Source organism: Palaemon carinicauda, chromosome 15 (genome assembly GCF_036898095.1).
Source record: "Palaemon carinicauda isolate YSFRI2023 chromosome 15, ASM3689809v2, whole genome shotgun sequence".
In the NCBI taxonomy this organism is placed as follows: domain Eukaryota; kingdom Metazoa; phylum Arthropoda; class Malacostraca; order Decapoda; family Palaemonidae; genus Palaemon; species Palaemon carinicauda.
The window spans coordinates 7,320,087-7,343,385 of NC_090739.1; the positions used below are offsets into that span (position 1 = coordinate 7,320,087).

The 23,299-nt window shown below is 37.1% G+C and overlaps 1 protein-coding gene across 2 annotated transcripts in view; it reads right to left on the reverse strand.

The window, feature by feature from the left end:
• Positions 1-550: 550 nt before the first annotated feature.
• LOC137654462 (regulation of nuclear pre-mRNA domain-containing protein 1B) overlaps positions 551-23,299 on the reverse strand; it is a 72,374-nt gene continuing 49,625 nt past the window's right edge. For both annotated transcript variants that reach the window (XM_068388116.1, XM_068388115.1), the window contains exons 7-8: positions 8,752-8,927; positions 551-2,743 (exon numbers count right to left, since the gene is read on the reverse strand). In XM_068388116.1, the coding sequence (XP_068244217.1) occupies positions 2,597-2,743; positions 8,752-8,927 (323 nt within the window). In that variant the 3' untranslated portion in view covers positions 551-2,596. The remainder of the gene's footprint in view (positions 2,744-8,751; positions 8,928-23,299) is intronic.

The window sequence follows — 23,299 nt, forward strand, 5'->3', positions numbered from 1 at the left end:
AAAGAATTGATATTTCTACTGAATTTCTGAGTACTGTGATCAACTAAAACAATAAAGTGCATAACACAACATGAGAAATACTCAAAAAGATTACCTTTAATACCTCATCCCGCAAAAGACAAATTACAACTGCTACTTCTACTCAAAATATTGAAAACTAACTACCTTTCATGATAAAAAAGAAAAAAACATATTCCTTACTACAGGATCTCCTATTCCTCAACATTTAAGTGCTTTTCTGAAGAAATCTTCCTCAAGGCTCGACTTTATAAAACTTACGTAAGACTTCAATTCTTCACTGCTACTGTCTTTCTTTATGTCCATAACCTTATATGTTTCTCAATATCTCACACCTTCCCATTTAACCTAAAACATAAAATTCCCTTTAGTGGCAAATATATAACTTGAAAATTTTCTAGGTAAACCACTTGTAACACTTCAAAAGTTAAAAGCACACACCATAAAAAAATGAAATACCTTAAACATTATTAATCTTACCAACAGCAATTAAAATTAGATAATTTTAGCTTTGAATAAATAAAACACACTATAAATATGTAATTCATTTACTTTTTTATGACGTAGTAATGCAATAAAACTTTTAGAACAGAATAAACAAATTGCAAAAAAATGTACTTTTCACAGTTCTTTACTCAAACACTCATAAATGACTTATATCTTACTGTATTGTAAACCAGTAACTGTCAACTAGACATAAAAAGAAGGGGAAAATGAAAATGCTATCACTAGAGAGATAGTACCTTAAAAGAAAATGCCACTAAGAGCAACGTGAACAAAAGTGTATATAAATTTTGTAATCACTGTAAATGTCTTTCTTTGCAATATATATCTTAGCACATTTTCTTTTTTTCCGGAAAATTATTTCCGATTCCCCCTTCGTCTTTTCAAAACAAACGCTTATATTAAAGAGGATTCACACAACAAATATAAAATACCAAAGGAAAAGATTTAGTTACGCATTTACAAACAACTATTGACATTGACATTAATTGACTGCATAACTATTGCTTAAATTGTGGTAAAGACTGCAACAAAACTAGAGCTCAACTATGATATACTGATCATATATGAAAACATTATTTGCAAGATTAATATTCAATGAACAGAATGTGGGACTATGATGGAACTATCCTCTTTCCATGGCATTGTTACAACTCCCAATAGCGAATCAAACACAATCTACAATCACACTTGTTAAAATTTTATTCTTTTCTAATAATGTACAAATCACACTTCAAAAATCACTATTTTATCTGGTGAAGAGCCAACATTCAAGAAAGACTTAAAAACTACCTCACAAATTTTTCTATAGTTAAATCTACTGCAGGTTTACCAATTAACACTGAATGATTCACTCAGTCTTAATCCCCTCAATAATGCACAGCTCATACAACTATGTTAACGAACATGCACATTGCACAGATTCACTTGCTAAAAAAGCAAGAAAAGGAAAACAGACTTTTATGCAGAAAGGCAGCTTCGTGATCCTTAAAAACCTTCTTCATGGCCTTTTCCCTACAAGTACAAAATAGATACCAGCCTTCCAAGCATACAGTACTGTATCAATATTGGTGTTTTTGATATATAAAAATGATTTTTAGATCTATAAAACATAAGATCCTGATATGAATATGTACAAATTTACATCTGGCAAATGCTTCACACTACCAGATCTGGATATTCACTTTCTAACAATCCATTGTCACTGACTCGAACGAATATCAATATTTTCTATTTTAATTCTTTTGTGTAAAAGGTGTTGCGAATAATTCCTAATGACGATAAAAGAAGGATCACTGCCATAACTAGCATACTGGACTGTATTTGCACTCATTATCCTAATAATATAGTCAAAAGTATTTTCTGGGTCGACCTGTGGCGGCCGGTGAAATTCCAAGGCCGCCTGTTTACAGTCCCGAAGAAAGACTCGTCGGCGTAGTCAAAAGTATTTATTGCCTTGAATCAAATAATTTACACAACGAAAACTAAATATAAAAATCATCCTTGTACCTACATTTATTATCAATATTAAATCAAATGTATATGAAAATAATGGAAATAAACTCTTCAGGATGATTTGGCTTTCTACTCGAAATGTTGTATTTAAATAATGAGAGAAGTTTGATTAAATTAAAGGACTTACTCCCTTAGACAAAATAAAAATTCTAAGCATAAAGACACGTGAGTATAGACATACTCATGAGTCAAGCTATGCTTCAGCAATAAAGATACTGTGTATATTAAAAGATCAGATACATACTTTAAATTCATTTACGTAAAAAAATATTACAAACCTTTCAGAGCTTTAACTGCTATCAAAACAGAACTCGTTGTTTGGTGAAAACAGGTGTATCAATTATGACAGTCTGTGGTTATCCTTCATCTATGTACTGTATCTGGTATTCATAGAAAATCTTAAATGTCTCAATGCATAAGCAGCATTTTAATGTAGACTTGAACAGTACCTATAAAACAGGTAGCTTGGTGATATCAGGTGGTAAACTTTTATACTCTATAATATTTGGTGGCACTTGATAAGTCTGACAGAGCACATAAAACTCCATCACTCTAAACATCACGTAAAGAGATCACCTGCCGAGGGGAGCGGGGCTAGACCACCTCTCCTAATACTGGGTAACTTAGATATATCAGGTAGATTTTGTAAGTGTGCTCGAAGCTCTTCTCTAACTTTTTTTACTTTTCCCTGCTTTAGTCGGTGCTCCTGCAAAATGAAAAGAATAACTCATTAATTAGCAGATTGTGAATTACAAAAACCAAAGCTTTCTGCTCTAGTCTTACTTCTATCTCTTCTACATACAGTAACTTCTCTCTCTCGTTTGATTGGATCCTAAAATTCATGCTAGAGACTAGGCACAGGGAATAGTGAGGTTATTCAGTGCTATCATAAGTATTCAAACTGTTAAAACTGTAAAGATATGATTAAAACATTCTAAAAGCTACATTCACTCATCACTGCATACTTCTCTCATTTGAAAAAATAAGTTAATTAAAAAAAATAGAAGACCGGTTGCATATAGATACCCAGTAAGAGCATCTAAATAAACATTCAAAATATTTACGATGGATTTACCAGCGAGACATTATTTCAGGGACTCACTGACAGATTTTGACTATCACACTAGAATGTGCTCAACCAACAGCAATCTGTTGCAATGAGTGGATTCTGGAAAAATGCTACCATCTAAAATCAAAATAACTTAAACCTCACAGTTGCTAGCAACACTTTTAACCCTTTTACCCACAAAGGACGTACTGGTACGTTTCACAAAACCCATCCCTTTACACCCATGGACGTACCGGTACGTCCTTGCAAAAAAATGCTATAAAAATTTTTTTTTTCATATTTTTGATAATTTTTTGAGAAAATTCAGGCATTTTCCAAGAGAGTGAGACAAACCTGACCTCTCTATGACAAAAATTAAGGCTATTAGAACAATTTAAAAAAAATATACTGCAAAATGTGCTGGGAAAAAAATAACCCCCTGGGGGTTAAGGGTTGGAAATTTCCAAATAGCCTGGGGGTAAAAGGGTTAAGCCAGAGGTTAACACTAGCCCTGATACTTCTATATTTTGAGTGTTGTGGACAACTAAAACTTGAGAGCATAGAACCCTATTCTTAACCTATACTAGGCAGCATGAACTCCATAATTTTAGTCTAAAGTTGCCTATGCATAAACATTCACAGTGAATAAAAGCATCAGAATCTATTTAAGTGCAAATAATAATGCATACAGTTGGTATGCTATATATATAACCTCTGACAATAACTTCAGATATATATAAAAATACAGCACTTTAGCTAGCAAAATGTCTCACTTGATCCATCGTGGTACCAAACTACAGGTACTTGGGATATAATCTATATTGCTTCATCAGTTTTTTTCGTATGCCTATGAATGTTTAATGAAGTCTTTCCATCAAGTTTAGGACTTTTAGTTTAAACAAAAATTTCAGAAAATAAATAATACACAATTTATAGGACGGTAGGTTACTTAACATTATCCTTAATTTGCCTAAATTGAGATGAATCATTCAATTACAGTAAACTTTTAATTCTCAATAATACTACCCAGTTTATACTTGTATACATAACATGACTTCCTGAGCAATTCCAAATTTACATGATGCATTCTAGAATGTTCTTTATCAATTCACTTCATAACATTTCTCATTCTATTCTGTTATTGAGAAGCAGTTGTGACCAGTTGAATCAATCTATCTATCTATCTATCTCTCACTCATCCTACCCACTACATACAGTGTATCCACACGTAAACCAAAGAAGTTCCACTAACATCTATGGATACATCCCTATATAGTAACGAGCAAGTGTCTGACTATATATATAAATATATTTCTTTCCTATCACACTCAGGGGAAGAAGGAGTAGTCATTCAATGGTGTGAGGCGAGTATCCGATGAGGTACACTGAAGCCACACTCTCCCACAAATTGCCAAATCAGCAGGTTGTAATTAAGAAAGGGGGAAGGGGTGGCAAGGATTGAATGTGTGTGCATATCTAGCTAAATATTTAGAAGTCATCTTTGATCGCTCGGGTGCACTAATAGAAACATAATATCAAATTTAAAACAAATTTAAACAAACTGTATACAGTACTGCTAATACATAATGTGTACTTTGACTTGTAATAAAAGAAATTCATTAAAATCACAAACATTTAGTTAATTTCCTTTTTCCTAAACATACAAACCTCAGTGCTTTAATAAGGGTATGCATTCAATGAAGCTGGATACGAGGTGGCGGTAGTTAGCTGGGGGGTGATGAGTAAGCCCTGGCCCACAAGAAAAGCCACTAAGCTACCACTTGCCTTTGAAACTAGGATTTGGGGGTTGTTAACCCTTTTACCCCCAAAGGACGTACTGGTACGTTTCACAAAACTCATCCCTTTACCCACATGGACGTACCGGTACGTCCTTACAAAAAAATGCTATAAAAATTTTTTTTTCATATTTTTGATAATTTTTTGAGAAAATTCAGGCATTTTCCAAGAGAATGAGACCAACCTGACCTCTCTATGACAAAAATTAAGGCTTTTAGAGCAATTTAAAAAATATATACTGCAAAATGTGCTGGGAAAAAAATAACCCCCTGGGGGTTAAGGGTTGGAAATTTCCAAATAGCCTGGGGGTAAAAGGGTTAATGCTAGGAAAAAATATTTTAATTTAAGGAAAGTAAATACAGTATAAAAGTTAGCTCTTGATGGAAACTTTGTCATGTTACATCTCTTCAGTGTTTATTCTTTAAGGAAAATGGAGTTAGAGCCATCTAGTGAGAGACTTTCATACTTCACAAGCTGGAGGTTCTTGCTCTCAAGAACTCCTATTAGCTCAATGTGTCATAGTTGTGAGGGTTATTGTAGCCTATAGTTGACAACATAGTTAATCAGTTACTGCACGATTGTTGGCTTGTTATAGAAGGGGTTAATGAATAGTGTCTTGCTGCTGATTTTGGAAGTATCTTATCCCTTTTACCCCCGGGCTATTTGGAAATTTCCAACCCTTAACCCCCAAATGGTTATTTTTTCCCCAGCACATTTTGCAGTACTGTATATTTTTTTTAAATTGCTCTAAAAGCCTTAATTTTTGTCATAGAGAGGTCAGGTTGGTCGCATTCTCTTTGAAAATGCCTGAATTCTCTCAAAAAATTACCAAAAATATGAAAAAATAATTTTCAATATTAAACTTACCCGATAATCATGTAGCTGTCAACTCCGTTGCCCGACAGAATTCTACGGAAGGGATACGCCAGCGATCACTATACTAGAAGGGGGTGTACTCACCAGCGCCACCTGTGGCCAGGTACTGCAGTACTTCTTGTTGACACCACCTCAATTTTTCCTCTGTCGTGCTTCCGGCAAGACGTTCATGGATACGCTTATAATTTTAGAGTCTTGTTCACGGTTTTTGGTGAAGTATTACTCTAAGATTTCAGCTTTCGCTATACTGGAAACTTTTCTATTAGCTTAGATAGCTTTTATATTGATTTGATTAATGGTTAACGATCTTTTGCTTTATTTGGAATCCCCCTTGACTAGCTCTTTGATTCAAGATGTCCGACCTTTCTCAAGCCCCTCCCCATAGACGATGTAGGACTTGTATTAGGCGTATTCCGAAGGCCTCGGTTGATCCTCACACCGCTTGTTCCGACTGTAGGGAAAAATCCTGTCAGTTGGAAGATCGATGTGAGGAATGCGCCGGACTTTCAGAACTTGAGTTTGTTCGATTCCTTAAATATACCACTAAGTTAGAGAGAGAGAGAGTTAGGAGGAGTTCTGCTCGCTCTTCGCTTTATTCCTCACCTCATGATCCTCAACCTTTTCCTCCCCCTGTAGTGGCTACCCCCGAACCTACTATTTGTGCTCAGCCTGATATGTCCGATGTTTTGCGTGCCATTCAGGCTTTAGGTGACAAAGTGGAATCGGTAGTGAGTGACCACAAGTTCCTCTTGGCGGACGTCAAGGAACTTAAGGTGAGAAGTGCAGTGGGAAGTGGTAGTGCCAGTGCTGTGCCGAGTGCTAGTGTCAGTGCGGTGCCGAGTGCTAGTGTCAGTGTCAGTGTTGAGCGTGAGGGTACTTCTGTGCGTGCCAGTCGTCCTCCCAGTCCGGGACCTCTTGCAAGCTCCCAAGCCCAGGGGAGAAGCAATGTCGAAGGGCAAAAGGGTTCGGCAGGCCTTGATCGGCGCACAGAAGTATCCTCGGTGGTTGCGGGCGTGTCTTACAGAGACCGTCACTCCCACCCGCAGACGATTGAGCCCTTATTTTCCTCGTCTGCAGAAGAAATTTTGGGGAGAAAACGCTGGACTCAGGTCTCAAGACCTCTTAAACGTAAAGTCCAGACCTCACGAGTTCAACAACCCGGATGCAGTCATTGGGTTAGCTCTGACTCTCCGCAGTCATCAGGTGACTGCACACCTCCTAAGAGAGGTAAGGCGATGCCTCAACAGACCTCATCTTCTGTTAAGGCTTTGCCTCAACAGACCTTATCGTCTGTTGATCCCAAGATGACTTTGCTGCAGTCCATGCAGTCGCAGCTTGCGGTCTTAATGCGTGAGTTTCAGGCAGAGAAGGTTACACCTCCTCCTGCGAGCGCTCCTCCTCACCGCAGTCCAGTCTGCCAGACGTACGAAGTTGAGGTTCCTCAAGCTACCTCCATGCGTGAGCTACCGCGTTGGGAGTTGCCAGTTACCAGCGTTGTGCAGCAACCTCCACCTTCCTTAAGGCAACCTCAACAATGGGAACAGGAGTCTTATGCCTTACATCCTCCTCTTCCTTTGAGGCAAGAGTTTCTTGCAGTTAGACCATCTTCGAGGCAACAACCTCTTGAGGTACGACAACCTCTACCATCCTTGAGGCAGCCACCTCAGCTCTCGCAGCTGCCACCTCCACTTTCCTCAAGGCGAGAACCTCAACTCTTGAGGCTAGCACCTCAAGAACCTCAACTCGTGAGACAGGAACTGCGTTCTGCGCAGCCGCTACCTCAACTCTCGCAGCTCACACCTCAAGAACCTCAACTCGTGAGACAGGAACCTGCTACTGCGCATCCACCTCAACCCTTGAAGCAAGCGCAACTCTTGAGACAGGAAACTCATGCTAGGAGTCAACCACCTCAACGCATGCACCTTCCTTCTTCTAATCTACTTGAGCAGTCTTTGCAGCCTGAACCTCAGGTTTTAATACAGTCGCCTCTCTCCACACTTGCTCCTCAAACCGCCGCAGAACCTCCTTCATCCCAGCCTCTTGACTTTGTCGTTACCAGCCCTCATCCTCTGCAACAGAGACTTGAGGATGAAACCGCAAGTGTTTATGCACCCGCTTGTCAGGATTCTGCTGTGCAGCACACCGCTGTGACTTTACCTCTCGCCTCGCAACACTCAGGTGATGAGGTTTCTGAGGAGGAAGCTCCGCACCTAGATGATCCCTCTTCGGACGTGGAGGAACCCAAGTCTTCTCCTCCCTCCATTGACTTTCGCAAGGTCCTGGCTCTTTTCAGAGAGGTTTACCCGGATCATTTTGTTTCTGCTACCCCTCGCTCTCCTCCATCTGAGTTTTCTTTAGGCATGCAACCTGGTAAGTCGGCCTATACTAAGCTCGTCTTTGCTAGATCCTCTAAGAGAGCTTTAAGAATGTTAGGGGATTGGTTGCAGTCCAAACAGCAACTAGGGAAGACTTCTTTTATGTTCCCTCCTACTAAGCTGACTTCTAAGGCGGGCGTATGGTATGCCACAGGAGAGGAACCAGGCTTGGGAATCCCTGCCTCTGCCCAGGCTGACTTCTCAAGTTTGGTCGACTCTCCACGTAGATCGGCTATGAGGCGCTCTAAGGTCTGCTGGACCTTTTCCGACTTAGACCACTTCTTAAAGGGTATATTTCGTGCCTTTGAGATTTTCAATTTTCTCGACTGGTGCCTGGGGGCCTTGAGCAAGAAGACTGCCCCTGCTGACAAGGACTCAGCCATGCTTATAATGTCCTGTATGGATAAAGCAATTCAGGCATTTTCCAAGAGAATGAGACCAACCTGACCTCTCTATGACAAAAATTAAGGCTGTTAGAGCAATTTAAAAACAATATACTGCAAAATGTGCTGGGGAAAAAATAACCCATTGGGGGTTAAGGGTTGGAAATTTCCAAAGAGCCTGGGGGTAAAAGGGTTGAGTTAGAAATTTTATTATTAATATAAAAAGGTGAATTACCTCCAATGTCTCCTCGGCTTGAGCCAACAAGTCCTTCTGATGAGCTATATAATCGTGGAGCATACGTGCAACAGCTTTTCGTGCTTCCATTTCTTCCGCTAATCTTTTGTTATAAGCTTCAAGCATGGACAGGGCTTCTTCGACTTTTTCACTTAATGCTCGACCTTGACTTGTATCTGAAAGAAATTACAGAAATCCCTAATTAACCTCGCTAAACGTCTTAGTTCTACAAAATCTATGAGTAAAAATCATGCTATAAAAATTAAACAAGTTTTAAATGTAATTGCGTGGAGCAGATTTTTTAGTAGCAAAATATTACAGTACTACCACTCTCCTGCAATTTAATGGCCACAAATGATATGCACAATATACTAAAAATAAAAAAGGAATGAAAAAAAAATTATTCATGATCTAACAAAAAATAAACACATACTGGTTAATTGTACATTATCATAACAGCAACCCCTATATCAAAAGAAAGAGAAAATAAAATTTGTTACAATTTTTTTACATTAAAATGTATCTAGAAAGTTTTAGTTCCCATAAGATACGACAGTCAACAGATAATAAAACAAGTGGGTAAAGCCAGTGGTCTTAGAATCCTGTAAGTCCTATTTGGACCTGCCTGTGTGTTAAATATAATTTCCAGTGCTTTTTTTGGAGTTAGAGTGCTGTGTGATCTCCAAGACCAGGAATCCAATATGACCTGACAAACCAAAAGAATATTGTTCCCTTACTCTAGGGCCAGTGTATTAACAGGCGAACTCAATGCGTATAGGGAGACCTGCAAGTTCAGGCCCATTTGAATTTTCCACAGCACCTCGGTAGCTGAACGTCATCTGATATGAATGACGTCATGCATGGTGATTTAGAAATGAACCATTGTTCCAGTTATTGCTAATGTACCTACATGATAATTAACCCACAAACACCATTCAGCACCTCCCCAAACATAAGTTTTTTCCTGTCAAAACTGCTTTATTTAGTTTCTCCTTTTTTATGCATTAATTCCAACTATAAATTGTGCATTTACTTACACAATAAAATGAAAGGTAAAATGAAGGGTAGATCCCACTCAGAGGTGTCAGAATCGTTTATCGTTTAACCATCCACCAGTTACCATCTGTCCTACATTAATTTCATAAGAATTGCATTTCTTGTTAATGCAAAAGAAACCAAGTATTATCTCTGTACTTTCCAACTCTTACTTTTAGCATGTATTTTCTTATAATATTCATGCTGTTACTGTTACTCTGTGTATTACAAGATACAGAACTGTATTTACATTATTTTCTTTGACATACCTTACTCAGTGTAGATGCAGTGAATTTTACTATTACCAATAAACTTTTATTCATCTTTCATTGTTGTGAAATAAAACTACGCTTATCAGAAATGATAAAATTCTTCCATATTTCTGTTCATTCTAAAAATAATTATCAGTTTTCATAATTTTTGACAAGGGTACCAAGAAGTATGTGTAAAACAAATAGTGTTGGCAACTCGTGAGAATTTTTACTCTTAATCCTTCAATATGCCTATAGAATTTCATTAAAGATAAAACCATGATTTCATAACTGAAATTAGCCATCTTGAAAGTCCTTCCTGTTACTTATCTAAGAGTATTGCAATACTAAGATTTTGTGTCTAACACATAAGAACAATAGTAGCAACGCATGTGCACAACTGGGGCCTCTACTACCCAGTAATTTTCAGCTTTATTTTTAGTGGTTGGGAAATAAGGATGTGACACCTTGGTGGCATGGAGGAGAGAATTTACATCAAAGAAGGATTTGCACAACTAAAACTGTATTTTTGTAAGAAAAAATAATGATTTACAGTATTTCAACATGCATAAATGCCAAAATCAAAACTTTAAGCAGTTAGACTTGACTGCAGAATGTCCTAAAACCTTGCTAAACATGGCATAAAGCAATCAAACAAAAAATAAGAGCACCTGTCTTCAGGGACAGAATCTATGCTCCATCCGACAGTCTTCTATCTCACCCAAAGATCTTGAAATAGGGTATTGTTAAAGAAAGACGCCTTGAATGATTCCAGACAGGCAAACAACTTGTAACATTAACATGATTTGATTGTGGCTCTAGGATCAAGTCCTGATTACACCTGATGAGTACTCAATCTCAGAACATGGCCTGGATCCAAAATGGTAGCAAAGCATCTATTGTCTCAATGCTAACTTGGCCTTTTGCCTGAATGAAGACTCTATCAAGGCCCCTGGCAACATTGAGCTCTTGTTTCTGATGTGTTTCTAGACTCTAACCAAAGGTTGATCCAATAATTAAGTCATGATAAGAGTACGGTTACTCATTAGTTCTGGAATTGAAGCACCCGTGTCTGCAGGCAAGGCTAATTATAGCCCGTCTATTGGTTACTTCCAACGTTTACAGATACTTGATGGCCCTAGAATAAAGCAAGTGTCCACCAACACAGCTCCTACTGTCAGTATAGCAACTTGTAGACCCTGGTTAAAAATAGGCCTAGTTAACTTGTTGGCTCCCATGAAGCGCAGCTCCATCTGATTGCTAATCTCCTGTGTTCATCTTCATCAGTTCCAATTACTCAAGACAGTGCAATCAAAATGGGAGCGCTCATTAGAGCTATACGTTACTTGCTGGATAGTATTGCCTCAGTCAAGATCTAGGCCTGAAGAGGGGTCACAAGATGGAACAGCACTCTGGAACTCATACTGAACAAAGCATAAACAAGCTAGAAATAAATAGCTCCTTTAGATAATAAGTCAGGCGAGTCAGCAAACAAAGCTTAGCACTGTACTGTACCATGAACTTAAATCGTGTGGTAACCTTCTGTAAATCAACTTTGCTGTAAGTGAATGGATTAATCTGCAAGGAATTTTTCTAGAATAACTCCCCAAAGAGAAGCCAGTTCAAACGGGAAGACAACCAACTCCAAAAGGTATTACGCAACTCTTTTACTAACTCAAGTAACAATAGAGCATTGTATATTGAATTACTAATGTTCACTACTAAAAACAGTATGGGTGGAGTGCTGATAAATTCAAATGACCTAGTGTATAGCTAAAACATTTGCTAAAGCCAGATACTTTCCATTACAAGAAACATAACTGGGTTTCTTCATTGCCTAGAACTAGAAACATAATTGGGTTCCTTTATTAACTAGAACCAATAACACTATATGGCTCCTTCATTACCGAGAAGACAGAAACAATTCCTGGGCTGACCTGCCATTAACACCAGTCACAAGCCATTCTGCATTTAACAACTAAGAAATCTCACATACGTATACATTAAATGCCTTAGGGTTGGGGGGATTGTGCCGAGAACTTTGTTTCTAAGAACCAATCAAATATAAAGCCACAGCAAAGAGTAAGTTTTCATTGAGAACAGACTCAAAATTTCCTCATACAGATTAAAGAAAAAAATAAACAATCATTCAGTGGATGAGGAATAAAATAAAAATTCTTAAAAGGCAATCATCATTACCATTGGGTGAAAAAGGCATAGAGCATTAGCAATGAAAATGAACAGGAGAAAGTTGAAAAAGAATTGTCTAAGGAACAGAGGTAGAGCTCTGAGTGACAACTGAACTAGGAGAATAAGTACTTGGACATCTAAAAAGATAAATATTCATTGAAGAGTTGACAAAATCATATGTGAAGAAAGAGATGGAGGACAAAAGTACAATACCTGTAGTAATGTACTTTAGTAAAAGAGATGCATATTAAGACTGCTGGAACATGATCAGAAGTACTGGAGAAGGTGCTAGACAATAACGAAAGAAAAATCCTTGGCATTGAACAAATTTAGGCGGCTCCATTTGAAGGAAACGTATCACGGACACAATCTATGTATTTGAAACAAGCATAGGATGAATGATAATTAGGTACAATGCCAAAATATGGTAAATGTGAGATGATAAAAATATCATAGAATAAGCAGATGCTTAATTACATATTTATGGAACCAAAGGAAGCACTTTCAAGTATTAAAGTCGGCTAATTGGATGGGCGATTGTTAGTGCAGAAGGTACCGGAAACTCACTCACCAAGTGATGGCATATTTCATAATACACTATGGAACGTAAAGGAAATGCAAAAGCATAAGCAATAAAGTTGGTGTCCATCAAAGATCAGCACAAAATTCTTTCATTGTTTATATATTGATATAGGAATCTACAGAAGTGCTGAAAGAGAGGTCCCTGATGTCTCAAAATTGTTTAATAGAGAGAAGAGGGAAAGGATTTAAAACAAATGTGAGCAACCAAAAGTGTGTATACAGTGGTTGGAAAGAAAGTAAAGTTAATTAGAGTTTGGAAACTGGTTGCACATATACTACCAAAAAGATGCCGGAGGTGAATGCATGCTGTACAGTACTATCTATTATTAATATTGGCTAAAGTACACTGCTAAGTGGAAAAGCTGGTTGCTACAATCCAAGGGCTCCAACAGGAAAAAATAGTACAATGAGGAAAGGAAATAATGAAATAAATAAACCATAAATGAGAGGTAATGAATAAAAATTATCTTTAGATCAGTAACAACATTAAAACAGATTGGTCATATTTAAACTATGAAGAGACCTATACCAGCCTATTCAACATAAAAACATGCTCTGCAAGTATGAACTTCTGAAGTTCCACTGGTTTAACTACAGATTAGGAAGATCACTCCACTATCTGGTCACAGCAGGAATAAAACTTCTAGAATACTGTGTAGTGTTGAGCCTTATAATGGAGAAGGCATGACTGTTAGAATTAACAGTATACCTAGTACTATGTACAGGATGGTACAGTCTGGGAAGATCTGAATGCGAAAGACAGTCAGAAGATTACCATCAAGAGCAGGAATGATAAATCTAATAGACCGCAAGCTTTTCTCTAACAAATTAAGATGAGAGTCAGCAGCTGAAAACCAGGAGAACAATACTGAATACAAATACCACAAGAGGCAAGAGGTACTCTGATTGCAATGTTTAATTTGCAAAGTTTTCTATGGTTAGAATTTATCAAAAAAAAAAAAAAAAGAATTATGCTTTGCTAGCGCAGTGATCCATGAAGAAAATATATTAATGTACTTTTGGCCAATAGCAAGTTTTTAGAAAGGCATAGATGAAGACCTGAAGGAGATAGAAATTCAGACAGGAAGAACAAAACATATAAACTCAATACTGTAAATATATAACCCAGTAAAGAAAATAAAACCCTCTACATAATAGCTTTTGTCCTACAAAAGCCATACGTTCTGACTGCAATATGTACACATACAGCATATTTTTGCCATACATATTAATGCACCAAAATCTCATAAGACAGTGCAGCATATCACAGTCATTGCTTTTATGGCAGATGCATTATCAACACCCATCAAGATCTCCAACACTTTCCAATCAATCTAAACTCTCCACTGCAGGTTGTTGCAGTGCAAATACATCTGAGAAGAATATACAGTACCTTCACCTTCCCAAAATCAATACTCTCTTTTCTTGATGTTAAAAGATTGCAGTTAGCCAGTACTTTTAATCACATAAGTTTCACTATGATGATTGTATCACTGTTTGCTAAAACTATCACGTGTCATACAGTGTTCATAAAACATTCAAAGGCCAGATGAATACCACTAATTCAGATGAGCTTCATAAAACAAAAAATAAACTGATCTCAAAGGTTATATACAACTTGTCTGATGAATATGATGCCTTTGTATTCACGAGGTAAATTCAGTTTATAAGAAGTGTCATAAGATGTTTTCTATATGATGAGTAATTTTCTAATTTCTCTAAGCACTGACAAATTCATCAATAATCGGTTAATGCGTGTTAAGTAAATCTGAAACTAAGAGAAGGTTATGCCTCATATTAAGGAAAGTACCTTATTTATGTAATGAAGACTTTTCATACTCTCAACAATCAGAAAACTTGACTAGGAAGATTCAGAATTTGTGTCCAAGGATAAATACCTTTCAGGCTGATTTTATAAATGGTGGTGGATTGCATGTTTTATATTTTCTATAAACTGCTTAAAATATCCGTGGGTTTGAGATGGTTCTCTTCAATAACACGACATAACTTGATCACAAAAACCTTTTCTTTAACAAAGAATATCTCATTCCAGATAAACTTGGTTAAGGAGATTTCTATATTCAATCTATCTGTTTCAAGTTCACTCTTCCACCAAAAGAAGCTTTTTATATCTAAAAAAGAGAAAGAAATTGTTAATGAAAAATCCAAGTAGTCAACCCTGATACCGATTGGTTATAAAATGCTGTTTAATCCAAATAATTAGAGTTTTACTACTCATTCATTTCCTCAAATCTACAAGCTTACACGATTTCTGAAGTTATCTCCTTACAATTCTAAAGATATGTTAATGTTTGTGTGGAGGGTAGAAACTATATTTACTGCAACTATAAACTTTATACAGTATTGTATTATCAAAATGTTCCTTATGGAGATCTCGTATGCCAACCTAAATAAACCTCTGAATAAATTAGTTGTAAAAAATTGTTCTTTAACAACATTCAACTTAGGTAACTCTCTTAAAAAAATTGGATAATTTGTTTGCATAATACTTATTGTTTGCATATTGGTCATAATATGAATGCTGAGCATTTATTCTAAAGGTTGCATCATTTGCATTCATGACACCATACACTATATCTACTTTGATTATTATAGTGATTAACTTGCAGGCTTTCATCTAGTGATATGACTTAACAAGCGTAAATATATTTGTATATATTCAATAATATAAAAATGTTCTATTATATAACGAGTACAATTTCTCTTGCAAGTACCAGCCTACTTTTTACTAATTTCTTCAAACGTTACGGCGACCTGGATATTGTACCCACTAGGCAATAATAACTGGCATTGTGATAGAATAATATGTAAATATCATGAACATTTTACTTAATGTTTATAGTGGTATATTATTGTCCCCATTCTTACTTTATGATAGTAAAATCTCTCAACGTTGTAACCATGTACTGAGGAAAGGTTGAACATAGCTAAAAAGGCTTTTGAACTTATAAACTGGTCATTTACCCTGGTATGCATGCATGGCTGAGTCCCTGGTTAGGCTGGGGGAACGTAGAGAGTAGAGGTCCCCTTTTTTGTTCTGTTTCATTGTTGATGTCGGCTACCCCCCAAAATTGGGGGAAGTGCCTTTGGTATATGTATGTATGTATGCATGCATGAAGAATGTTTTTTAATATCCTGCTCCTCCCTTTGTTATTGTGTAACTGTTGCGAGTTGATAATTACTCATTGAAGAAATTGTAGGACAATGTGTACTACAACCAATTTTCTGATAAAATATGTCGGTTCAGATCCCATACAGAATTTTCTGCATGACACATGTACACGTTTAATAAAAATGTATGTGCCACACATTACTCACCAACAGAGCTCAAAAGCTTTACATCGTGTCCATGGTAATTTAGATTCGTGATCAATGCTCTCAATTACACAACTTACATCCATGAGCCATACAAAATTCTTTGGCCCAATGCTTAACATCCCTCTCAGGCTACCAGGGAGAATGCAGGGCATGCTTCAATAAAGGTACCCTCCTCCTGGGTTTACTAGACCAAAGCATGATGGACTAGGATTGGCTGAGAGGCCCTTCACATAGGTTTCCCTGAGAGTCTGAGAATTTGACTGAAATTCCATGCTAAAAATTATTTATGTCCAGTAGCGAGTACAGTATAGTGAATGAATATAATATATTTTATGAGGTTATGAAAAATTTTCTGAAACAATATTTTGTCTTCTAAAGATTTTTAGGTGATCAATCCATCCTGAGGTAATGTTTCATTTTTTTTAAATCTATAATGTTTTGAGCACTGTTATGTCTGGTCCTCAGTTGCTTGATATCATCTTGATTTGTTGGACAAAAAATAGCAGTCCATTGGACTTCTTTTCCCAAATCCAGATATCAATCACCTTGCACTGTCATTCACTTATTTCTTTGTGCATATTACACAAGATATCTCATAATCTTGATCAACCTTTGCATTCAGATCTTGCTTTCTCCATCATGAGGCTCAATATTACAGTGTTCTAGAAGTCTTATTCCATGTGACCAGATTGTGGAATGATCTAATCTGGCAGTTAAATTGGTGGAATTCCAGTCGTTTAAATTTGAATCAAATGCTTTGCTCTTGAACAAGTTAACACACTGAATGTCTCATTTCATATTCTAATATATGAATGACTGTTTTAATATTGGTACTGATCTTAATATATTCTATTATTTCTTTTTATTATTTCTCCTATATAGTTTATTCATTACTTCTCTATTTCCCATTCTCACAGGCCTGGTTTCCTCTTGGAGCCCTTGGGCTTTTAGCATGCTACTTTTCCCACTAGGGTTGCAGCTTGGCTAATAATAATAATAATAATAATAATAATAATAATAATAATAAAAATAAAATAAATAATAATAATAATAATAATGATAGGCATCATAAATGGCACAGTATCATTAAAAATATGTAAATTTTTGTTCCTGTGACAAGAGAAATCTCAAGATTCACCTTGCTTGTCCAGATTCACTAAACTTCATTGTGGGGAAGCACTTCAGTTTATTAGAATGATCAAACACCAGCTTATCAAAATTATCAGCTGAGACTGATAATGAGAAGCTAATAAAATCACTATTGATGCTATTATCTGATAAGATTTTACTGTTGCCTTACAGTCAAACTGCAAGCAAGCTCACTCACTGTATATGGTGATGATGTGAGTGATAAGAAAGACTTGAATTGTCAACCTATCCGTAAAGCATTGTACTATTACTGTTAAAAAGTGAGTGACTTTGCTCTTTCTTTTTTATCCTTTCTTTATAGTTGCATGTAAAATGCTAAAGAAATTCATTGCGGCAAAGGATAACTTTTAAGACTGGTAAGTTGTAAGAATATGTAAGGGTGCCTTGAGCAATACCTTAATCTTGTGATCAACAACAAATTGTTTAAACAGACCAGAGTCAACACTTGGCTTCTATAAGTGAGGCAGTAAATATTTATTCTGGGAGGAATGTAGAGAGTAGAGGTCCCCTTTTTGTTTTGTTTCATTTGTTGAAGTCGGCTACCCCCCAAAATTGGGGGAAGTGCCTAGGTATATGTATGTATGTATGTACTATACTAGATATTATTCACATAATAAATTACAGAATTGAGGATTGGTTAAGCTGAAGATTTCTTTCAAGAATAAATTTCAAACATTGATATTCATTTTGGTTGAAAACTACAGTTACATAAAATATGATCAATTGTAATTGTTCATCTTTCTAAAGAAAAAAAAAAATTGTGGGGTCATGGGACTTGTGTATCCAGTTCAAAAATAAAATAAGACTCACTTGCAGAACTGCACATAAACCCAAATTTCAGAGATAAATCTTAGTTGGGGTACAACTCCGAAGGTTGGGAATATACAATAAATTCATGTAAAATGCTCAAGAAAGCTCTGGGTGATAGGAGGATAGATGTGAGAGAGGCAAGAGAGCGTGCTAGAAATAGGAATGAATGGCGAGCGATTGTGACGCAGTTCCGGTAGGCCCTGCTGCTTCCTCCGGTGCCTTAGATGACTGCGGAGGTAGCAGCAGTAGGGGATTCAGCATTATGAAGCTTCATCTGTGGTGGATAACGAGGGAGGGTGGGCTGTGGCACCCTAGCAGTACCAGCTGAACTCGGTTGAGTCCCTTGTCAGGCTGGGAGGAACGTAGAGAGTAGAGGTCCCCTTTTTGTTTTGTTTCATTTGTTGATGTCGGCTACCCCCCAAAATTGGGGGAAGTACCTTGGTATATGTATGTATTTAAATGCTCAAGCTGATATGAAGAGAAATAGATTCTTGAGTTTTATGCTCCTCATAAAAAATGACAAAATCTCACTAAGATCCCCAATCAAAAGCTATTGAGGATTTGCTGACTTGATCCCTCGCACAAAGTAGATGATGAAATTATGCTAAACTACTGTACATGAAGAATATCACTCAAAGGGAGATATATCAGCAATCATGTTTAACAAACTACAGAAACAGACCATATCCACCAGCTAAAGTAGTATTTGGTTGTTTTCCAGATTTGAATATTTTCCTTATAATATCAATATCAATTTTCCCCCTGTGGCCGCTGGGGCATATAAAAATTAGAATAGCGCCAACGTTATCCCTGCGTGTCGTAAGAGGCGACTGAAAGGGACGGGACGAGGGGGCTGTGAACCCCCTCTCCTGTATCTACATCCTGTGAGACATCGACAAAGTAGGAATGAATGGCGAGTGATTGTGACGCCGTTCCGGTAGGCCCTGCTGCTGCCTCCGATGCCTTAGATGACCGCGGAGGTAGCAGCAGTAGGGGATTCAGCATTAGGAAGCTTCATCTGTGGTGGATAATGTGGGAGGGTGGGCTGTGGCACCCTAGCAGTACCAGCTGGAGGAACGTAAAGAGTAGAGGTCCCCCTTTTTTTTTTTTTTTCATTGATGATGTCGGCTACCCCCCAAAATTGGGGGAAATACCTTGGTATATGTATGTGTATGATCAATATGTAAGTGAGCAACTAGTTGTCCTCCAGATTTGGTTAATGTCCTTACTAGAAAAATATGGAATTTGGAGAGAAAAATGCTATTTAACAAAAAAAACATCATGCTATGACAGCACTTTCATTATGCTAAGTTCAGAAATTATAAATAGCAAGTCTTGCTTGGAAGGTTCCCCACATCTTTTGATTACCATAGTTTTCTAGATTTATGAAGCCTTCTGTACAACATAAACTGATACCAACACGCTGGTCTGTACACTTATCTGACAAAATGAACGAAGAAAAGGATAAATTCGAGAAATAAGACTTATGATTACAAAAATTTAACATAAAAGTTGTTTCTCTCGATATTTACAGCCTTATCCTAAGTTAAAATCCCCATTTGTATAAATTCAGGGGTTTCTTTGGCTGTAACTAATGACATCACTTTTCTTTTACAATTCCAATAATATTCTCATCTGTCATTATTGTTTCAATGAAATTTTGCTCTGGGAACCAGTTTCTATGAATGAAAGACAACTAAGATCTTGTTTTCAAGTGTAGTGGGGTAAATCATTTGGATAAAATTGATTATCCATCTCATTTATTTGATCTACCAGTAATGGTTCTCAAATCTGTCTGGCTCTGGAGTTGAAAACAAGGCCATGTGCTGTGGGACGTAGGAATTCCTTTTGGGCGATTTTGTACCGCATTCTCTTAGTGGTTAGTGTGGTGAACAAATGAGCTACGAGATACCTCTCTCGGAAGTGTGTGGCATGATCTAATTAAAAATTTTAAACCTAAAAGAAAACTTGTTCAAGCAAGTAAGGTACAAAACCCTAAATTTATCTTATTGGAGAAAATGATGCAATGGCCTGATGGTTGAACTTGTAAGAGAAGGGCATACTCAGCTATTAATCAAATGAGGTAAAATCAAACTGATTTAGTGATTCTTATGCAAACAAAGAAACATTAGTCCAAGGAAACCATATAAGTTACTATGGTAACCACAAAACAATAGATGTAAAAAGGTTTATTTTATTTGAGAATTAAACTTAGTATTAAACAGTAAACTTTAGTTCTTCAGTAAATACAAATAACCCATAAAATGTTTGCCTTTTTTTTTATAGCCAGACTTGTAAGGATAATAAACAGATGAGTGTTACAAATTACCCCCCTCCCCCAACAAAAGAATTCCCATGATAAGCTAGTGGCCGAGATTTCAAGCAAACGAAAAGGCACTGTCATCCAAAAGAGATTACATGATGTAATAGACCAGCTGATCAGATACATCACCAATAACAAAATACGATTCAGAGCATTTATGATATGAAATGCCATCTCCTAAATTAAAATTATGTTGTTTAAAAGCACTTACTTTGGCGAGATAAGGGAAATATTAATCCAGCTACTTACTCGAATCCTTATCCACATGACTTATAATGCAACTAGGTACAGAAAGCTCTGGGTGATAGGAGGATAGATGTGAGAGAGGCAAGAGAGCGTGCTAGAAATAGGAATGAATGGCGAGCGATTGTGACGCAGTTCCAGTAGGCCCTGCTGCTTCCTCCGGTGCCTTAGATGACCGAGGAGCAGTAGGGGATTCAGCATTATGAAGCTTCATCTGTGGTGGATAATGTGGGAGGGTGGGCTGTGGCACCCTAGCAGTACCAGCTGAACTCGGCTGAGTCCCTGGTTAGGCTGGAGGAACGTAGAGAGTAGAGGTCCCCTTTTTTGTTTTGTTTCATTGTTGATGTCGGCTACCCCCCAAAATTGGGGGAAGTGCCTTTGGTATATGTATGTATGTAGGTACAGTATACAGAAGTACAAGGGTTTAGCTGCAGAAGAAAACGTAATTTAAGAATCCGCGACTCACATAGGAGGAACTCGACTCTGTAGGGGTTGGTGAACGTTCAGAACTTGACTAAAGGAACACTATGTGATTCTAACTACTAGTTCTGACTATGGAAGTTGCATTAGTGTAAGCGACCGGGCAGGCAAGACAGATTTACCACCCACAACAAAAGGATAGTGGGTCTCTGAGAATGACAAAAGTAAGTTAGATCAGTTGAAACCGCATAAGTTCATCACTAACTTGGCTGGTAAGCAAATATTAGTGTCATATCATTATCTTCTCCACAAAAAAAATATTCTTTCTTTGTAATTCTCCTTAAATTAAAAATTACTTTTCTCAGCAGTTATGAGCAACACACAACAGTCATTCTGTTTACAATGTAGAAGCTTTAACACTGCAGAGTATATAATCTCCAGTTTCTTAAACACAAATTTGGAAAATAATTCCTGAATGAACCTTAAGATACAGTATTGTACTCTTCACATCGGTTATTTAAAACCAAATGCTTTCCCTGAGCAGAAATGATAGCCAACAGAGTAAGAATTAAATCAAAATGCAATAAACACCTATCACTTTATCTAGAAGGGGAGACACACATCTTGGAGAAACACTTTGAAGGACAAAACTGATGAATGGGAAACTCTTAGTGTGTTACTTGCCATTGACTACTAAGTTGTCATGGTTACTTTACTAAGGGCATGTATCTTGAAAGGAAAGACAATGGGAACATTTTTGATAAAGTTTTGGTGGTAAAATTCGATAAACGAGCTTCTGAAGCAATATTAACATGAGGGAACGTCCATAGAAATAATTGATAATCAATATCATTTATGGTTCCATTTACCAGTGATGGTTTTAGTTTTCCCCGATTATTATTATTATTATTATTACTGTCCAAGCTACAACCCTAGTTGGAAAAGCAAAGTGCTACAAGCCCAGGGGTTCCAACAGGGAAAAATAGCCCAGTGAGGAAAGGAAATAAGGAAATAAGACTTATTCATTACTACTTATTCATAGAATAGTCAATCTTCCTTTTCACAACAAGAGTTCACCTATAAGACTTTTTGGCCTTCATTATCCATCATGGAAGCCTTGAGAAGTAGTAAGGTGGATAAGAAACAGCTCACAGAGAACCTCTTAATGAGGAGTATAAATGACTATAAAAGGCTCCTCAAAAACTTATGTCCTTGTCTGGGAACTGGTCGTATTTTAGCAAACGAAGCTACTCGTCTGAAATTGATGAAGAATTACCCGAGTCAACCTGAACTTTCTCCATGCAAACAAGTTGGAACCTTCTATTATCTATAATTCCTCTCAGGATCAGCTGGTTGACTGCTCTAGGACCTGGCAAAGCACCAACTCGTACATCTAAAGGTAGTCAACAGAAAAGAGAAAATTAACACTCCTCTCCATCTATGACAAAGATATCTGTACTACTGTATATATATATACTCAACCATCAATACAACCGAAGGGTAGCTATCTAATCCAGGAGAGTGAGCAGAGGTAAGATTCTGCACTAAGTCTTGGGAACAAAATTGCAGATAAGTAGTCTTTTTGTTTGTACAGTACACAAAAACTGTACTACTGTATATATATATATGTACTCAACCATCAATACAACCAAAGGGTAGCTGTCTAATCCAGGAGAGTGAGCAGAGGTAAAATTCTGCACTAAGTCTTGGGAACAAAATTGCAGATAAGTAGTCTTTTTGTTTGTACAGTACACATAAACCACACACCTCCCTTGATTGATCTAAGAGCAGGAAAATCTGAAGAAGATACTTCAGAAAGCTTCTAACTTGAAGTAACTGTAGTTAAACTACCAAAAATGGTATACTGTATTTCACTTCATGAAATGGATGCCGGATGAGAAGACATGAGCTAGCCAGCTAAAGAAGTCACTTGACTAGTGAGTCAACTGTCAGATGAGGTGTCTACAGCACAGGGTCCTAAAAGCACTACTTTCCATAGCTATGAATGTTGTTCTATCATACAATATTGCTTTGGTCTCCCCCCCCCCCCACCCCATCTCACTGAGACGAGACTACGTCAGTCAGCTTAGATCCTCAGGTGCCAATACAGAAACACTTCTCTAATCTATCTTGATCCTAAGATTGTGATTAGAAAAAGGATAGAAGGCAATCTTAAACAGCATAAAGAACCTAACTGTATGAGTCA